General features: G+C 54.5%; 4 protein-coding genes across 4 annotated transcripts; 3 read left to right on the forward strand and 1 right to left on the reverse strand.

Moving 5' to 3' along the window:
- The first annotated feature begins 272 nt into the window (after nt 1-272).
- BZA05DRAFT_371544 (uncharacterized protein) lies at nt 273-3,207 on the forward strand. Its single transcript, XM_051481681.1, has 4 exons — nt 273-869; nt 956-2,443; nt 2,503-2,742; nt 2,797-3,207. The coding sequence occupies exons 1-4, from the start codon at nt 501-503 to the stop codon at nt 3,034-3,036; spliced, it is 2,337 nt and encodes a 778-aa protein (XP_051340799.1). The 5' UTR covers nt 273-500; the 3' UTR covers nt 3,037-3,207.
- A 251-nt stretch (nt 3,208-3,458) lies between these two features.
- Nucleotides 3,459-5,474, forward strand: BZA05DRAFT_371545 (uncharacterized protein; the record flags this gene model as incomplete). Its single annotated transcript, XM_051481682.1, has 5 exons — nt 3,459-3,650; nt 3,747-3,889; nt 3,946-3,981; nt 4,035-5,151; nt 5,272-5,474. Exons 1-5 carry the CDS (start codon nt 3,617-3,619, stop codon nt 5,472-5,474), a joined length of 1,533 nt encoding a protein of 510 aa, XP_051340800.1. The 5' UTR covers nt 3,459-3,616.
- Nucleotides 5,475-5,505: 31 nt separating this feature from the next.
- Nucleotides 5,506-7,632, reverse strand: BZA05DRAFT_435307 (branched-chain alpha-ketoacid dehydrogenase). Its single transcript, XM_051486363.1, has 3 exons — nt 7,227-7,632; nt 6,803-7,168; nt 5,506-6,740 (listed from the first exon to the last, which is right to left on the reverse strand). Exons 1-3 carry the CDS (start codon nt 7,503-7,505, stop codon nt 5,982-5,984), a joined length of 1,404 nt encoding a protein of 467 aa, XP_051340801.1. The 5' UTR covers nt 7,506-7,632; the 3' UTR covers nt 5,506-5,981.
- Nucleotides 7,633-9,698: 2,066 nt separating this feature from the next.
- BZA05DRAFT_262373 (uncharacterized protein) lies at nt 9,699-14,196 on the forward strand. The gene is made up of 12 exons (XM_051480141.1): nt 9,699-9,895; nt 9,995-10,133; nt 10,259-10,403; nt 10,462-10,619; nt 10,682-10,868; nt 10,917-11,562; nt 11,623-11,720; nt 11,778-12,085; nt 12,143-12,472; nt 12,528-13,666; nt 13,722-13,851; nt 13,910-14,196. The coding sequence occupies exons 1-12, from the start codon at nt 9,884-9,886 to the stop codon at nt 14,029-14,031; spliced, it is 3,414 nt and encodes a 1,137-aa protein (XP_051340802.1). The 5' UTR covers nt 9,699-9,883; the 3' UTR covers nt 14,032-14,196.
- Nucleotides 14,197-14,232: the final 36 nt, after the last annotated feature.

Genomic DNA, 14,232 nt, shown 5'->3' on the forward strand with positions numbered 1-14,232 from the left:
CATGTCGATCGCAGCCACCAATGGCCCAAACATGTTGGTACACGGCTTGTCCTGCAAGCTCCCGTCCGCATCACATCATCGCCCACCGTGCAACTCCGAATTCACGATCTACTGTGAGGTGTTGGTTGGGAAACCGTACCGATGTGACAGTCGCGAATAATGACCAGTCGCCAAAGTCAAGTCACCCATTTGTATGCATACTCAGAACGCTTTGTAGAGTCAGCTGCCTAGACAACACAAATCGACCATCTTCTCCATAAGCGAAACGCCTCCCAACGCGAGCCAAGCCCATCTGCAGCCGCGTGCAATTCACGTGGCAACCGCACCGCATTGTCGTGACGATAAAACGCGCCGCGCCGCCCTCACAGAAAGCTGTGCATGCTGCTAGGTTCGTTCAGCTACTATACTTCGATCCATCACCCGAGACTCTCCACACCAACCCTTCGCTCACCCGTCAACACTCAGCGACCGAACTCCAAGTCCGTTCACCATCACGCACCATGTCGTCGGATCCTCCATCACTCGGTTCATGGCCTACCACACACCTCTCGCTCGCTTCGGTAGCGCCCGAAACCGCGGCAGCTTCGGCATACCTCAAGGGCGTAGTATCACTCCAATGGCCATTTTCGCCGAGTAGTGCAACACTGTCGCTACTCGTCTGCGAGGAGGACGTCCGGCTGCGAGCGTCAAATGGGCAGCTTCGTGTCGAGTTTCGGGGTGCTTCGGCAAGAGAGGTGGACGCGAAGAAAGTGCAAATTGGAGATCATATAGAGCTGTCGCTGGAGGGCGCCGAGCTTGAAGCGCTGGATAATGCTACGCCGAGGGATGTGCCATGGAAGATGGTATTTTCTACGAGAATGGTCATGAAGGTACAATAAATAATGTCCCCTACGAACTGACTGGACAGAGGAGAGGGATTGTCGCCGCTCCTGTAGCTAACAGAAGTTATGTTCAGTTCAAAACCCCCACCGGTTGGGATAGCATAGACATCGATGTTCCTTCAGAGGAGGAACCTACGGACTCATTCGAATCAACACTTCCCGACGAAGACGACGCATTTATGTATCCACCTGCTCCGTCCACAAAACAGCCGACTACTCCTCGACGCCAGAATGAGTGGAGCTACAAACGGAAAGGGGACCTGCTCGCAACCTCACCGTTGTATCTGCAAAATCTGTTTGGCGATGAAGAATATAATCTGGAGGTCGATGTGGAACGACCGAGGAAGAGACCCAGGTTTGGCAATTCCTACAGACTCGTGGACCGAACTCCAAGCCCTGGGCCCGAAGGCGAAGACGAGGGTGAGGGTGTGCAGGACGTTTTCGACTTCATGCCGGAGATCGATCTGGAAGCTGCACGCCTTGCTGCCATGACAGATGAACCGCTTGTCATATTTCAAGATGAGCCTACTCCTGATGAGCCCATGGTGATATTTCGAGATCAGCCTGCTCCCGATGCCGGTGATCACTCAAATTGGATGGACATGCCGCCACCACCTCTTCCTCCCCTCAATACACAATTCAATAACACGGAAGACGAAATACCCGATTCACCTTCGCTACGACCAGCCCCATCACCACAGTTACCTCTTGTTTCCCCGTTCCTTCACCGCGGACTGTCCGAGGACTATGTCAGTGCTGGTGAAGAAATTCGCGAAAACGCATCAGAGGTGCTGGATACACAGGAAGATGCAGGCTTGAGAATGGAGCTGCAGGCGCCTATGTCTATGCCTGCGAAGGGAATACCGCGCGACCAAGAAGGTGATGAATTCGATGACGATCCCTTCGCCGTAGTGACGGCAATCTCAGCAGAGAATTCGAGACCCACGTCGAGTGCCGGTGAGAGTGAACAGGACTCTCTGTTCGATGAGATGTCAGACAGGGAGGATTCGCGAACTCGCCCAAGGAGCAGATCACCATTACCGGGTCCATCGCCTCTACGGAAAGTCCAGCGGGTGAAGACCCCCGAACGATCACCTACCGCCAGTAGATCCAAGCTAAGATTGCAAATCACTTCCACCACCTCGGAGTCACCACAACCAGGCGATACACCTCGATCCGCCGCACCGAAAACCCCCTACCTTTACCTTCCGACGCCGTCACCGAAGGTCACCAGCAACGAGCACATGTCGTTCCCATTTTCTCCGCCGAGCAGGCTGGACTTCGGCAGAAGAGCATCCGAAGCGGGTGACTCACCACGCGGACAGAAGAGAAAACTGCTTCGTCAATCCCTGGACTCCGCTCCGCTAGACTTATCGACCTACTTTGGCCGCCCAGGCCCACATGCAACCGAGTACTCGGTCGCAGAAGAGGACGGTCTAGCCGAAGCTCCGAGTAGCCCCACCGCAGAGAAGGGCCCGTACAAGCGCCGGAACAGTATACATGAACCACACTTGCAGCGAAGGGGGAGCACGGTCCATTTCAGATCCGGCATCACGACTCCTGTAAGTGTGCCAAGGACATACTCGTGGCTAGATCTCGGTGCTGACATAGATTTCAACAGCTGTCGGACTTCCCTCCATTGGTATTCCTTTCATGGGGTGCAACAGTAGACCTGATCGGCGTGGTCAGTCAGCACAGTCCTATCGCACGAGCCGAGTCGGGCCAGAAGGACTATTACATGGCCCTCAGGATCGTTGACTCCTCGCAAAACACGGGCATTGTTATGCGGATATTTAGGCCGTACAAAAATGCCCTTCCGGAGGTTGAGGTGGGGGATGTGGTAATGCTACGTTCATTCAAGGTTGGTTTCATCTTTATCCCTGCCTATCGTGTAGAGTTCTGACAGTTATGGAAGATCACATCATACAAGCACAGGTATGTCGGCGTGTCAACAGAGAATTCGGCTTGGGCGGTGTGGAAGGAGCATGGTAAACAGCGGCCTGCCGTATGCGCCGGGCCTCCGGTGGAATACGGCGACGAGGAAGAAACATATGTGGCCAGCATTGGAACGTGGTATATGGGCTTGGATCCACAGTACAGAGAGACCATGGAGCACAGGCCAAAGGAGGAGTTGGTGGCTGGCATCAAGAAATAACGATGTAATGATGGATGGTTGCGATGCTACGATTACAGAGTCAAGATCATTTTTATGTTTCTATAGGTACTACTGCCATTCTACTCACACTCGTGTTTTTATCTCTGTAGATACCTGCTTCTGCTTTCCTGCTGCGTCTGTTAAGGTGTATTTTACGTACATACTTCCCACCTAGCCAGCCCCTTATCTATTGGGCGTTGGCCTCCAATGATCATCTGATAAGTTCTCGGAAGGGGACAGTCGGACGCGTGGTGCATGCCACCTCGGCTCTCAGGATGTCGTCCACATCCGAGATTATCAGATGTCCCTTGCCGTATCAGATCAGAGTTTTCACGGCGCTTGCCGCTTTTGGGTGTAGGCGCAATTCCCGCAGTGGGGTTCCCGACTCGCTCCACACTCTCCGTCATAAACCCCCAGCTGTGCTCGACTCTCCCCTCCGCTCCTCCGGCGCATTGCAATAATCGTCGACGTCCCTGAATGTCTCGTCTCCCACGGGCAGCTGCTGTTCATTTTGTTCCTCCCGCCGTCGACCGCCACCACTACTACTGCTCGATAGTATTGCCGACAGCGGATCTTATCTATGGCATCAGGTGATTTCGCTGCTTCCCCGATAGGTGAGCTGAGTCCACTTGCTTTTTTGGTCGATACCAACTCCGGCACGTGCTGTCACTCGTCACTAACATTCAATGTCTCGTTCTTGTTTGCTGCAGCCATTGCTTCGCCGGCGCCTGTATCTTCCATTGGCAGTCCATGTCCAACCCTTGCGCCAAGGGCTTCCCCGGCTCTGCAGGGCGCGTCTGAAAACCCGGGAATCGTCACACACAAGGAATGGGTTGTGCCGCCGCGGCCAAAGGTAGGCATTTCCACAGAACGCCGATGAGGTGAAAGCGAAGTGCTGATGAAGCTCAGCCGGGAAGGAAACCGGCTACTGATACGCCGCCAACAGTAAGTTCGGCTTCTCGCCTCCTCGTTCGGCATGTATTTACAACCCCTGGTAGAAGCGGAAAGCCCAAAACCGCGCCGCTCAGCGAGCATTCCGCGAGCGTCGAGCTGCCCGAGTCAACGAGCTCGAAGACAGGTTGAAAGAAGTGACCACGGAGACCACCACCAAAGATGCCGAATACCACGAACAAATCCGGCGGCTAATGGAGACCAACGCCGAACTCGCCAAGGAGAATGCAGCTTACAAGCTGAAGCTCGATAAATTACAAAAGGAGCTTGAAGACGAGCGGCAGAAGCCGCAGCAGCAGGTGGAGCTCACACAGGTTGCCTCCCCGGCGTCGACTGTGGATGTGCCCTGCGCGGGCGATTGTTCGTGTCAAGACGTTGTAGACAAGGTCCTCTGCGAGCGCGGCAACCCCGCCATCGCTGCACCAGTGCCCGCACCCGTCGTAGTCGCCCTCCCCAAGCGCACCCGCCCTCCCACCGACCTCACCGACCTAATTGGCTGCGGCTCGTGCAGCAAAGACGGAGACTGCAGCTGCTACAACGCCTCCGTCGCCGTCGCCGTCGCCGCCGTATCCGTCCCCAAACGCTCCATCTCTCCACTAGCCAATCCGCCAAAGCGCTCACGAACAATCGACTACCTCGACGATCTCGAAACCGACTTTACCACCACGTACACAGCCCGTCCGCGGCCGGGAATACTGCACATGCCCGACCCGTGCGGCTTCTGCTCCGACGGCACACCCTGCGTGTGCGCCGAGATGGCAAACGCCATGGACATGGAGGACACCGACACCGACGGCGAGGGCGGTGACATCAAGCTGGCGCCACTCCTTGGTGGGCGCGGCCTCCTATCCCCGCCCGGTTCCAGCATAGGCGAGCACGTCCCGCTCCGCCGCATGGCCGGCCTCGACAAGCCGCTGCCACTGTACTCGCCGTCCACGCGGCCGACGCCCCAGTCCGCCGTGGCCACCCCCTCCTCCCTACCCGCCCCCCCATCCTCCGGCTGCAAGCCCGGCGGCTGCGACCAGTGCAAGGCCGACCCCATGTCCACGCTGTTCTGCCAAAGCGTCTCCACGCGCATGAGCGGTGGCGGCGGTGGTAGCGGCGGCTGTTGCGGCGGCGCTGGCCCAGGCGGCGGCTGCTGCAAAGACATCGAAACACCCACTAGTATTCCTGCTTCCGTCCCCCTGCGAAAACGGACTACGCGCGCCAGCACGGCCAAGAAACCTCCACCGCCTCCCCCGCCACCACCAGCCCCACCTCCTCCAACAACAACCGGAACGGGAGTGAAAACGGGAACATACATCCCCTGCTCAGCCGCCTACCAAGCGCTGAGCCGGCACCGAGCATTCGACGAGGCGGCGGCAGACCTGGGCGCACTCGTGCGCCCGCTGGTGATACAGAGTCGCGATGGCCGGTGTCCGCAGGTCGAGATCAGTTCGGTCAGGGACGTGCTGAAGATGCTGGACCGGAGGTTTGGGAGGGATTAGGTGGGAGCGGGGACGGGGGGACGGGGGGACGGGGGGACGGGGGGACGGGGGGGTTTGTTTTGGCGTTAGGGGAGTTTTGCGTTGTATTGTACTCTACTTTTATGGAGGGAGGTACGTGGTGTATATATTTTCTGGATCAAGGGCTAGTCTGCATATCTGTTTGCACAGATGGAGGGCGCATGAGAAATCAATGTGAAATCTGGATGTGCATAAGCACTTAAGCATCGTGACATCGCTGCTTCCTACATAATGTATTTGCAAGGAAAAAAAGGGAATCACCGCAAAGACAGACAGGCAGACAGACAACTTGATATCAAAATCAAAACCAAGTACAAGACCAACGAAATATCCAATCCAATCCAATTGCAAAGCACTAACTGCATAACTGTAATAACCAAACCTTAAACTCTGCGAAATAGAAATAGAAATCCAGAACCGAAACCACAACACCAACCAGCCAGCCGAGCATACATGCACCCAAACACTACATAGAAGCGATCAGCTGCGCTACAACTGGTCGATATTCAACTGCTCGAGGCGATTTCCAAGCTTCTCGATCTGCAGAAACACATCTGTTCCGTAGCCCTCCATGCTGGTATGCTGCAGACTGCCGCCCCAATACTCGGCGTAGACCCTGGTCATGGGCAGGCCCATGCCGAGCTTCAGGTCGGGCGGGCGGTAGGTGAGGGTGTGCAGACTAGTCTCGCCGACGTCGGGCTGGAGCTCCTGGAGCTCCTGCAGGGTCCCGGCCATCTTCGGAACCTGCGCAAAATTCTTGAGGCGGGTGAGGTCGGTGCGGCGAGTTTTTGCGAACGACCAGAGGTCTTCCGTCTCGTCGGGGGGGATGCCGCCTCCCTGGTCGCTAACCCGGAAGATGACGTGTTTTGGGGCGTGGCAAATGAGCACGTTGATGGGGGGCGGGGTTGGCGTCTTCCAGCCGTGGTGCGCCACCGTCGCCTCGATGCTGTTGCGCAGCAGCTCGCCGATGATGTACTCGAGGTGGCTCAGGATGTAGGGGAACGTTGTGTCCAGGTGCCCCTCGATGCGGATTTCGGGGATCGGGTGCGAAGCGCCGTGTGCTTTGCGCGCGAGCTCGGCCGCGTACGCGCCCACGCGCTCTACGACTTCTTTGGCGTTGCAGCGGAGGAAGACTTCGCCCACGAAGTCGCCGTGGTGGTACGCCGGCGCGTCCGGGAAGTGGAACGGGCTGTTGAACGTGTCGGTTAGGGCGAGGTGCTGCTCTGCTATGACGCGGCGGGAGATTCGCTGGTTGCAGTCAGTAGGCATTCCCCAACCCACAAACCCCCACTCCCCCATGCATCACTTACACTCCTCAACAACGTATGCATAAACTTATCCAGCTGTTCGGCGGGTAGCAGATCCCTACACTCCAGCACCCCCATCGCGAGCCTAGGAATCACGGTGAGATGCTCCTTCAGCGCCGCCTTGATGATGCCACAGAAGCGATCATTATCCTCTGCAGTTTTTATCTCGGGCACCTTTCGGAACGACTCGAAGGCGGCATAGTACAGCTCGTAGACGTACGACAGGTGGCGATTCGTGACGACTACGTAGGGAAGCTTCTGCATGTCACGGATTCGGTGCGCGAGGCGAACCGGGAGCTCCGTTCGCACATAGTTGGCGCTATTCACGATGCGTTTCTCGTCGAGGTTGCGGCAGCCGAAGAATATGAGCTGCAGGGTGTGAGTCACGCTGGGCGCGGGGTGGGGAGGGAATAGCGGAAGGACTCACCTGGCGCAGGGAGATGGGGCGGGCTGGCTTCTCGACGTAAGAATCGAGGACGGTGGAGGAGCGCCATCTTGTGGGATTATTTGAGGTTGTAGATGTCGTTGGCGTGGTTGTGACGTTTGCGGTCACAGAAGGAAGATTGGGCTGGGCAGATTGCGACTGATTGTATCTTCGATGGATCACGGCGGCAGTAGAAGTAGGAGAAAGATGTAGACGAGCGATATAGCGGGGTAGTCCTTTCCTCAAGGACAGCAACCGGTGCGATGATTGCGGCAAGAGCATGGTCGTGAGGATGCCATTGACTCTTCTGCGATGAGAGGTTATGAGGTGACGGCGGCGGTGGTGGTGGTGGGTAGTGGTGGCGTGTGGACGGCAGTTTTGCGGGGTGTGGATTTAAGGTGTGACAAGCAGGCAAGCGACTGGGCCTAAGCCAGACGGGTTAGAGTGAAGTCTTCACACTTTGGGGGATCGGCACTGATGCTGGGGCACATGTGATGGATCATGGGGATAGTACATGGTAGGAGAGGGAATAGCTGGTACACGGAAAGAGGGCATGCACTTGTTATATACCGCTCTGGTCGTATTCTATATCGATGGCGGTGATTGTTACTGGCCGTGAGTGTCGGAGAGGAAGACACCGGATGAGATAGGTACCGGTGCGTACTCGGCGACACTTTGAATCAGGACTTCAGTCCCCACGATCATGGTATGCGTGGACTCGCAATGGACGGAAGTGAAGGAAGAGATATCTACGAGCAAGCAGTCATAGGTAGAGTGGAGTGGGTAATAGGTAACTGAGTTAAATGTGTACTAGAGATAAATAGAGGATAGACGCTTATGCGAGTCCACCCACACTGCGGACAGGGCGGCAGAGTGCAGCGCGATGATTGGACGCAGCATTGTGATAGGCACGGCTGCAAGTTGAGAGAGAGAACGTTGGTTTTATTGTCGGATACGGCCTTGCTACTTAGGCCGCAAGTTGATTTGCTTCTTCTGTGGCTTGGATACACGGCATTCCGAGTGACACGCGGTGACGGAACACATTCGTCGTTGGTCTGTGCTGTGCGCAGTATAGATGTCGATCACAAGAAACAGCCCGACCGGGCAGTCTCAAAGCAGGCGACCACTTTCCCGAAAGGATGATTCCAGCCAGGCACGATCGTCATGCGCATGGCCTGCTTCAGTGCTTCACTGGCCTGCAGGGCTCACTGACAAATCAAGCGGGTTGCGGAGCGGCGGAGTACCGGTATGTATCTGGATACTGGTACTGTAGCGCTGGTACATACTATACTCAGACTTCTAGGGCGACGTCACTCTGGAGAAGGCTTGCATCACCGATTCCCGCGGCGGATAGCTACTCTCGAGCGAAAGCCTCGTTTCCGTACAGCTGGGCCGAACGACAACAATGGATCGAAGCGGCCTGGAAACGGGACGGCAGCCCGTCAGCAAATAGGTAAACATTTTTTCTCGCTGTCCAGCCATGTTGCGGGGCCCGCCGTCAGCGAGTGTCCGCCGGTCGCCCGTTAAGCACGGCTGCGCCACGAGAGCTATCACATGTGGTTAGAGTGCTTCCGATGACCCCAGCCTTGATGGCTACGTTTGGGACTCTCTCGCGTGCTAGCGGGGGAGGGGAAGCTGGGCGACAAAGACTGTATGAATTCTATGACGGAGGGCTGTGGATTTGCGAGCAAGCGAAGGGTCTCTCCCGAATCGAAACGGCCAAGTGGACAGCATACGGTACATGATGAGCCCGGCATTCATGATGTACTTGGTGGTCAACGATACTTAGAGCAATAGACATCTCGCAAGGTAGTTTGGCCTGTACCAGACGGCACGAAGCAACGGACAAGAAGTCTCCACTCGCAATTGCAATTCACTCCGTGAGAAGAGGCAGTTACATAATGTATTCCCGGTGCAAAGAGGGCTTCAGCCTTTGTCCTCTCACCTAGACGTTTGTGCCACAGGTGTGGCAAATTACGTAGTACTCCGTACTCACCTTGCACTAGTACCCTCTACCTTCCAAGTGCGGCTCTAAGGGCCCCGCCACACCCCTCCTCACCCTTCCTTCCTTTCTATCCCCCACCACGCAAGCAGCCCTTCTACTAACCCCCATCTCCTTCTGCCTTGCTCGTATCGTATCCCAACCACACAAAACCACTCACACACTGATTCTACTCTATTTTACATATCCATCACGCAAACCACATCGCAGTTGCTTGTAGTCACGGCTACATTCCCAACCCGGAAACAAAGCTATTGCTCGAAACCGCCATCTTCCTCCCGCGCCTGATTTCAGCCTTCTACCTCTACCTCTCCCCCACCTGCTCCAAGGCTCAGAGGGCATTAATCAAACCCCCCATCCCATGTTCTCGGCTTGCTCTGCCTTCAGCTCTAACCGCGCTTTATTCGACTGCTAATCCCTGCCAACTGCTGCCCGCTTCTTTGTCCGCTCCGCCTACCTACATAACTACGACATTACACTTCTCACTACCGTCATCGCATCCTTCCACCTCGTTCCCGAATTGCACGACTGCAGTACCCCCAACCGATCCTATACACCTTCTACCCTTCAGCTGCTACTCCACGTTACACTATTCACTCGTGCCGAAGCAGGTCGTTAGAAAGCTCGCCCAAATACCTAGCTCCCCGGGTTAGCAAGCATGGCGGACATTGTGAGTTCCCGCATTCCGCAGAGATGGCCGATGCCCCTCCCCCCAGACGACCGTTGCTCCCGTTTCCCTTAACGTCTCTCTGACATTCCGCCGATGCAGGACGGTTCCAATCCGATGAGCATAGACGTCGATCCAGCCCTGGACGAAAAGCAGGCTGTGGTTGAAGATGGCGTTGCGATCATCACCCCCGACGTCGAGATTGAGGCTCCTGCAGCTGCCCCCATCCGGGCTGATGACTGTATGTACACCTCCCGGCTCGGCTGGCGTTCCCACCTCGGATCCGCATCGTTTCTTTCTCGCTGGTCTTGGTGACGGTGTTAGCCTGTCCCGGTGATCCGAAGCTGACCTGATGTGTTCGTGCAGTCGCAATGATGAAGAACATAGTGCTCCCAGAGGAACCTGGTCTGGAAGCGGAAATCGAGGGAATGTACCACTGGGACATCACCAATTGGCGGAAAATGGAGCGGAGGTCTCACAGTCCGGTATTCACAGTTGGTGACACCCCATGGTATGTGCGAGAGAACTCTTGGCCATCTGCAGCTGTACACGGCTGATACCTTTACTAGGCGGATATTATTCTTCCCTTTCGGAAACAACTGCGACTGCGCTTCGTTCTACCTGGAGCACGGATTCACGGATAAGCCGCCGGAGAAATGGTACAAGTGCGTGCAGTTCGGGTTGGTAATGTGGAATCCGAACGCGCCCACAAGTTTTGTTCACCACCGTAGGAATCTCCAAATCGAGGGGACACTGTTGGCGGGATGCGTTTCTGATGAATATCCGTAGAGGCACACCACCGGTTCACGGTCGAGGAAGGCGATTGGGGCTTCACAAGGTTCGTCGAGTTGAGGGAGCTTATGGCGACCAGCGACAAGAGGCCACGGCCATTGATTGAGAACGAGTCGACTCGAGTGACTGCATACGTGCGCATCATGAAGGACCCTACCGGAGTGTTGTGGCACAACTTTCAGAAGTATGGCACTTGCTCGTCATGCATATGATAATGGCTGACTCGTCGTAGCTATGATTCCAAAGCGGAAACCGGATATGTCGGATTGAAGAACCAGGGAGCGACCTGCTATCTGAATTCCTTGTTGCAGTCGCTGTACTTCACCAACTGTTTCCGGAAGGCGGTATACCAAATTCCTACCGAGGATGCGAACCTCACAAATAGCGCCCTCACTCTACAGCGCCTGTTTTTCTCACTCCAAACCCATCACGATGCTGTAGCTACTCTGGAGTTGACGAAGTCGTTCGGCTGGGAGACACAAGACATCTTTGCTCAGCAAGATGTACAGGAGCTGAATCGCGTCCTGATGGAGAATTTGGAGACCAAGATGAAGGGGACGGAAGTCGACAACATTCTCAACAGGATTTTCGTAGGCAGGACAAAGACCTACATCAAATGCATCGATGTCGATTATGGATCGGAACGCGTGGAAGATTTTTGGGACATTCAGCTGAACGTTCGAGGCTACAAGAACTTGGACGAGTCATTCAAAGACTATATCGCTGTCGAAACTATGAATGGTGAGAATAAGTATTACGCCGAAGGGCATGGACTACAGGATGCGGAGAAGGGAGTCATCTTTGAGTCTTTTCCGGATGTTCTCCACCTTCATCTGAAGCGCTTCGAGTATGATTTGAATACCTACGCTATGCAGAAGGTAGGGATCGCATGTTCTGGGCGAACTTGGTTACAGATCTGATTAGGTGGCATTCTTTAGGTCAATGACTACTATGAATTCCCCGAGGACTTTGACGCCGCGCCGTATCTGTCCGATGATGCGGATAAGGATGCAGGATGGGAGTACGTTTTGCATGGGTAAGTCACACCGGTCGTTCCCCGGAAATCGCAGACAGTCGAGCTGAATTCCCACAGAGTTTTGGTGCATAGTGGTGATCTCAATGCCGGTCACTATTACGCCTTCCTGAAGCCAGAGAAGGGCGGTGAATTCTTCAAGTTCGATGACGACCGTGTTACGAAAGCCACGAAACGGGAGGCGATGGATGACAATTTCGGCGGAGAGTACACTATACCAGCTAACCACGACGGCAGTCGGAATCAGCTCTCTAGAACCCTTCCTACCAAGCGATCGATGAACGCCTACATGTTGGTCTACCACCGCAAAAATAAGATTGATGAGATTTTGGTCCCTGTGACCGAGGCGGATGCTCCCGAACACCTGCGTATGTAAAAGTGAGCAGTCCTTCACTATGTGTGCGATAGCTGACATGTGTCTTCAGCCATACGATTTGAAGAAGAGAGGTTGCAACTGGAACGACGGAGGAAAGACAAGGAAGAGCAGCACCTCTACCTCTGGGTGAGAGCAATCACCGGTAAACAGTTCAGAGCGCATCAAGGGTTCGACCTGGCTACGTGGGATGATAAGGACGCCCACCAAGACTCACAGCCCATTGTATTCCGCTTCAAAAAGGCCAGTAAGATGAAGGAGCTGGTGGAAGACCTCGCACAGCGCCAAGGCTGTTCGCCGGATCAACTGAGGCTATGGGTAATGGTGAACCGGCAGAACAAGACAGTGAGACCCGATCAACCATTACTGGATCTTGACAAGAGTAAGCACACTGGATTCACCGGTAAATCTGTTTCTGTAATGCTGACGACTCGTAGCGGTTGAGGAGATGTCGATGAAGCACAACACTAAGAGTAGTGACTTCCGTGTTTGGGTGGAGTACACCGAGAGTCTCAAGGACGCGCCCTTTAACAAGGAGCATAATCCCAATGGTCCTTGGATAGTTGTTTTCCTCAAGTATTACGACCCACTGAACCAGTCTCTGATGGGCGTGCGACATGTCTACATGCGGCGAAACGATAAGGTCCAGGAAATACTGCCGACGATCAACGAAATCATGGGGTGGCCCGCGAAGACCGAACTGATGCTCTTCGAGGAGATCAAGCCCACGATGATTGAGCCGATCAAGGTTAAGCAGACGTTCCAACAAGCGGAGATCCAAGACGGGGATATCATCTGTTTCCAGAAAGTGCCGACCGAGAAGGAGCACGAGGTCATCAAGGAGAAGAGATTACCTCGGGATGCGAAGGAATTTTATGACATGCTCGTAAACCTCATTGCCATACGCTTCATCCCTAAAGGTGGCCAGCCGGATATATACAAGGACTTCATCTTACCGCTCTCCAAGAAGAACTTGTACGATGAGGTTGCAGAGAAGGTTGCCGCGCATATCGGCGTTCCTCCCACGCATATCCGGTTCACGACCATCATCGCTTCGAGCAGTGCAGCCCGGACACCGATCAAGAGAAACCCCGCGGTGACATTGGTGCAAATGGTGTCGCCTCAGTACTATTCCACCACTCAGATTGCTCACAATCAACTTTTATACGAGGTTCTGGATATGTCACTCGCCGAGCTTGAGACCAAGAGATTGATCAAGTTCACATGGCTACCGGAAGGTATCACGAAAGAGGAGCCGGCAGAGGCGCTGGTCCCCAAGGTTGGATCGATGGCCGACATCATTCCCTATCTCCAACAGCGGTTCAATGTTGCGGATGCCATGGTGAACAGGATCCGCTTCTTCACCGCGCATATGGGTAAGTTCCATAAGGAATTAAACCTACAGTACACTGTGGCCAGCATCCAGGATTACAATCAGCTATACTGCGAGATAGTGCCAGAAGAGGAGGTTGACGCCGACTTGAAGATCACCAGAATCCTTGACTGTTTCCACTACCACAAGGAACCTAGCAAGCAGCACACCCAAGGCGTACCGTTCAAGTTCGTCGCGAAGAAGGTCAGTCGGAAACAATCCTCTAGGCTCGGAACAGCAGCTGATCACCTTTCATTAGGGCGAGAAATTCGAGGATACCAAGGCTCGCCTTCAAGCTCGGACGGGTCTCAAGGGCAAGCCATTTGAGAAGATCAAATTTGCAGTTGTCAAAAAGTCCACTTATTCGAAACCCATATATCTTGCTGATGGTTCGTTCCCGCGGTGCAATCGCTTTCAAGTGGACAAGAAGCTTACAAGTTGTTGCAGATGATATTTTGTACGATGTTGCGAACGAAGCCGAGGATGCTCTCGGCCTGGATCACGCGGATAGACATGCTAACAGCAGGAATCAATGGGCACGGCAGGGACCAGAGATCCGAATCAAATAGAGTGCTTTTGCTTCACGTGTTTTGGCGCTTTTTTTGATTGGATTGCAATTGATCGGAGTGGTTGCTGAGGGGATGGCGGAGAAGGGGGATGGCATTTGTATGTGCTTGATGAAGGGCTGGCGAATCCACCGTTGCTGTTTACATACTGCGACAATCGATGCTCGTTTTTCCTGTTTTCTTCTTCTTTTCTTAATTGGTTGG

This window comes from Tricharina praecox (assembly GCF_024521635.1).
Source record: "Tricharina praecox strain CBS 144465 chromosome Unknown BZA05scaffold_8, whole genome shotgun sequence".
Taxonomy (NCBI): domain Eukaryota; kingdom Fungi; phylum Ascomycota; class Pezizomycetes; order Pezizales; family Pyronemataceae; genus Tricharina; species Tricharina praecox.

Coding starts and splice junctions, on each gene's coding strand:
- BZA05DRAFT_371544 (XM_051481681.1), top strand. CDS start 501: ATGTCGTCGGATCCTCCATCACTCGGTTCATGGCCTACCACACACCTC. Junction 870..955: donor CTACGAGAATGGTCATGAAG/GTACAATAAATA, acceptor AGTTATGTTCAG/TTCAAAACCCCCACCGGTTG. Junction 2,743..2,796: donor TAATGCTACGTTCATTCAAG/GTTGGTTTCATC, acceptor CAGTTATGGAAG/ATCACATCATACAAGCACAG.
- BZA05DRAFT_435307 (XM_051486363.1), bottom strand. CDS start 7,505: ATGCTCTTGCCGCAATCATCGCACCGGTTGCTGTCCTTGAGGAAAGGA. Junction 7,169..7,226: donor GCCCCATCTCCCTGCGCCAG/GTGAGTCCTTCC, acceptor CACACCCTGCAG/CTCATATTCTTCGGCTGCCG. Junction 6,741..6,802: donor TGCATACGTTGTTGAGGAGT/GTAAGTGATGCA, acceptor GACTGCAACCAG/CGAATCTCCCGCCGCGTCAT.
- BZA05DRAFT_262373 (XM_051480141.1), top strand. Junction 10,869..10,916: donor TTGTGGCACAACTTTCAGAA/GTATGGCACTTG, acceptor GACTCGTCGTAG/CTATGATTCCAAAGCGGAAA. Junction 12,473..12,527: donor ATTACTGGATCTTGACAAGA/GTAAGCACACTG, acceptor GACGACTCGTAG/CGGTTGAGGAGATGTCGATG.